Raw genomic sequence first — 4,231 nt, forward strand, 5'->3', positions numbered from 1 at the left:
CAATGTTCTGAAGAGTTGTACATGGCGTCTCACAGGGCTACCCCATATGACACCACCAATTATGTTTGAGTGTCCTCATTTCTCCCAAAATTACTTGAGGTTGATTTTAACACAGAGTGAATGATTTTGAATAAGAGTAGTTACTGAGGGCTACAGACAGACCAGTGTTTGTTCTTTAGACTATCATCAGCCTGAGGAGCATATGCTCATCATGAGCTCTGAGTCAGCCCTGGCCTGGTACTTCAGCATCAGTATGTGCCTTCGACTTGGTACAGTGTCAACACCAAGCAACTCGATGTTTACACAAACAAAACATGGTGAGTCCAGGCAGCATCCATCTTCCTCCCACTACTCCAAGGACCATTCCCAATCATGGACCCTGATCCCCAGACATCCCGAGTCAACTATCCAGATTGGCCATAGAACATCATATAGAGGGAGATCAAATCCAGAGGACAGCCACTTTCCAGAAAACTGAAGGAATCCACTCACACCAAAAAGGACTCATGTATTTCTCAGAAGAGAGCATGGGATCTATGTGTGCTTACATGTCCATAGGATAAGAAAAAAAACACCTGTAGGTATAGAGTTGAACTTCTCTAGGAGAGAAGAGACCCAAGCAACACAGTCTATCTATGTTTCTCATGGAAACCACATCCGTGAATCTACTTTCAGAGCCCAAGAGGCTCAAGGTTGATTAATATTTCCATCATGGTGTAAACCTTTTCTACCTCAAGGTAACTTAGTTGTAAAGGACAATGACTTGAGGGTCTCACAGACTCTTCGCACTTGGTCAAAATGTGTCCAAGATGGTAAAGTCTTAGAGGCTTGGTTTAAAAGAGGCTGGCTTCCTGTTTAGAGAAAACAGTATAGAACCTAAGTCCTCACTTTAGTTCAAAGACAAGGATTGGCAGACATACCCCGTGTCTGGTTCTTGGGTCATTACCATTTTAGTCACTCACCAGTAGAACTGATTTTCTTTAGTCAACTCCTTGCACTTGTCCAAGGCCTCACTGATGTCCTGTGGCATTCTCTTCAGGTCAGTCATCACCTGGTCATGTTGCATCTCGAGCATGAATGTCTCAAAGTTGATCCTGTGGGAGGGCATGGCCCAAGTAGCAAATAATACCATGAACTAAGGATACAAGTTTTATGTTAATTCAAGCTAACTCATGGAGCACCCCATCTCATATATTCTACAACATTCCTCCTTGTTACTGTTTCCACCTGATGCTTATTAAATTTATTACCCTTGGCCTGGGTCCAGTAGAGACAGGGCAGTAATGGCAGGGAGCTGACCTACTTTAGTTCCCTGAAGGAGCTTAAAAGAAAAGATTCTCTCTCAAAGAACTTTCCTGGAAGCTGTGTAAGAGGCCACAGACCCCGTTAAATCTGTATGACTCTCCTCCTGTCTTTACACAAGGATTTGTCATTCCTTGGTTCTATTACTACATAAAATCCCAAAGGACATAATCATATCTACAGGGAAAAGCCTTTATAACATGCAGCAAGAGATTCCAATGTGATCACAGAAGTCATGTCCTTTGCTGCTCAAAATGACCCTTCCATGCTTCCACACTGTCATTAATTTGAAACTGGGTCATGCAAAACCTAATGACCTATCACATTACATAGACTCTTCAGATGATAAGCAATCTCTCTCTCTCTCTCTCCCTCTCTCTCTTTCTCTCTTTCTCCCCATCTCTGTCTAACACACACACACACACACACACACACACACACACACACACACACACACACCTCGATCAGAATGTTAAATAAATATAATGATGTGGCATTATCTGAGAGTATAATGAACAAAATTTGAGAAAAGCAGTGATAAACTGCAACCAATCTAGTCATACTGACAGGTAACATGTGGGACCAGGCCCCTCCAGCAGTTGGGAGGACCAATTGAACCCAGTTCCCTCCAGATCAATTATAAAAAGGATGGGCCATAAACACAAGAACTAACACCTGTGCAAGATTCTTAAATGGTGAGATGAGAGCTCACACATCACTACCCAAATCCCCAGACTGTGATTCATACCACAGGCTCTGATTTACTTTTGGAGGAATAAAAATCCCTGTGACCGTTATCTCACTCCTATCTGAACTTCAAGTTTATTTTGAAACTACAATCAGCAAAATGAATTTGGATGTGTGGACAGCCTGGAGTTGTAGCCTCCTGTGGTATGAGGGAATCTGGNNTTAACAGGAAGGGCCCATGATAGTAAAGAAGTAGGCACAATGACTACCTGTTGTTCAAATCCTTGTTAGTGTAATTGGCCAGGATTCTCTGGAGTTTGTCTCTCTCATTTTTTATGTTCTGGAGATCTCTTTTGAGCTTCTCCAACCTATTGATTCTCTTCTCCTCCTCATTGATGTTGGGAGGTTTTGGTGATGCCTTCGCAACAGACCCTGTAGGAAGATAAACACTAGTAAACTTGTAGAGATAATAGGGCATGGAGAGCAAAATCCATGCTTTGTCACACACAGAAGCCTGGGGAAAAGGAAAATCTATATAGAGCGAGAATTCCTGAAAGAGCAAGAAAGCTATCTTCAAGCTGGTCTCCTCAGCTAGATACCTATTCCCATCCACCATCACTAAACATATGCATGAAAACCTACTGCAATCTCCCACACCAGAAATGTGTAATAAGCTGCCCCAGAAAGAAGAATTGGAGGGCGTTTTCAGTTCATATCTTACAACATATTCCATCTCTCTTAGCACAAAAAAAATTGACCATAAACACCAGCACCTAACATCTCCCATGAATCAATGCTTTTCTAGGCTTCTTATAATTTGTGATGAGAGCTCATACACTACTACACTGAGCCCAGACTGTTAATCAGTCCATATCATGTGTGTTCAATAACAAAGTGTCTGAGACCTTGATTCGGGAGCAGGGGAATATCCCATTCTGTTCTTGGCATCACATGCTCATGTAACACAGAGGAAACTATATCAGGATGAAGTGTTTCAACACTCTTTCCTGAGAGCAACACTTTGTTATTCTCACAGAGCTGTCTATTTGTATAATTTACATTACAGCAAAATTAAGGTCTCTCAGCAAAGCAACTACAGGCTTATCAATTCCACACTGTCTGTAAAACTAATCATCAAATATTCTTGACTCTGGTTCAACTATTGAGGAATCTGAAGGATCCAGATCATAAGCCCTATTCCTGAAAAGACCAGCTCAAGCCCACATCCCCCATGTAGCTCCCTAAACCTTGCCCAGGTCTCACTGTCCCTTCTCCATGACCAGTTCTTTCTTGCCCTTTCCCAACATGGTGGAAAGCCAACCTCCTTCTGCCTTGGTCTGTTCTCTGTGTGTATTCTATTCTCCCTCCAAAATACCCTGAGTAGCATGGACAACATACCTGCTTGGGAACCCTTTAGGATCTGAAGGAATACCCCAAAGGCACCTCTTGTTGCCACAACACTGGTGACATCATCAAAGATTCTAGGGTGTTCCTGGATACCAGAGGTTGTCCAGGGAAGTGACTACTGATGATGTCACCGGGAATTTCCATGGCCTACCAGCTTACCAGCTTGCCCTGTCTTGACCAGTTTTTGAGGTGCCATTTCCTGGAGTCTTTCTTTTGACCCAGAGGATACCTCTTGGAAACTTGTCATTCCAAAGCTAGAGATTTCTCTCTGCTTCACTACAAGTCAAGTGCTTTGAATGGGGAGAGTTTGTTAGTGCCATGTCCTGGGTAGCTCATCTTTGATAGGATCCAAAGCTCTAGGATCATTGGATGAGGAAGATTTTTCTCCAATATTAATCTTTTTCTGGGGTCTATTCAGGTAACATAAAATACAATTCCCCAGGATGCCCTGTTTCCCAGAGCCCAAAAACATTCTCCTGCAACTTTATTTTATTTTATTTTATTTTATTTTATTTTATTTTATTTTATTTTATTTTATTTTATTTTATTTTTTGTTTCTCAAGACAGGGTTTCTCTGTATAGCTTTGGCATTCCTGGAACTCACTTTGTAGTAAAGACTGGCCTCAAACTCAGAAATCTCCCTGCCTCTGCTTCCTGAGTGCTTGGCTTAAAGGCATGCATCACCATGCCCAGCTACACCTTTACTTTTATGCAACTTGGATTATATTTTTTAGTGTGCACATACCTTGGGAGGAGACACTGCTTCAATATATCGAGCCATGTGTTTTCATTAAATCTTTGTTTTACCACCCCATTTTGGGGGGAAGAAAACTCC

At 42.0% G+C, this 4,231-nt stretch overlaps 1 protein-coding gene across 1 annotated transcript; it reads right to left on the reverse strand.

The window, feature by feature from the left end:
- Positions 1-952: 952 nt before the first annotated feature.
- LOC110315544 (disks large homolog 5-like) lies at positions 953-4,177 on the reverse strand. Its single transcript, XM_021189575.1, has 4 exons — positions 4,142-4,177; positions 3,388-3,481; positions 2,259-2,421; positions 953-1,094 (listed from the first exon to the last, which is right to left on the reverse strand). The coding sequence occupies exons 1-4, from the start codon at positions 4,175-4,177 to the stop codon at positions 959-961; spliced, it is 429 nt and encodes a 142-aa protein (XP_021045234.1). The 3' UTR covers positions 953-958.
- Positions 4,178-4,231: the final 54 nt, after the last annotated feature.

The sequence above is a fragment of the Mus pahari genome, unplaced genomic scaffold (genome assembly GCF_900095145.1).
Source record: "Mus pahari unplaced genomic scaffold, PAHARI_EIJ_v1.1 scaffold_13714_1, whole genome shotgun sequence".
Lineage (NCBI taxonomy): Eukaryota > Metazoa > Chordata > Mammalia > Rodentia > Muridae > Mus > Mus pahari.

Bases quoted from the DNA above. Each gene is read 5' to 3' on its own strand.
- LOC110315544 (XM_021189575.1), bottom strand. From the start codon at position 4,177: ATGGCTCGATATATTGAAGCAGTGTCTCCTCCCAAG. The intron at 3,482-4,141 runs GTATGTGCACAC...TCTGGTATCCAG, and splicing joins AAGCAGTGTCTCCTCCCAAG to GAACACCCTAGAATCTTTGA. The intron at 2,422-3,387 runs GTATGTTGTCCA...ATCTTCCTACAG, and splicing joins CCTAAAGGGTTCCCAAGCAG to GGTCTGTTGCGAAGGCATCA.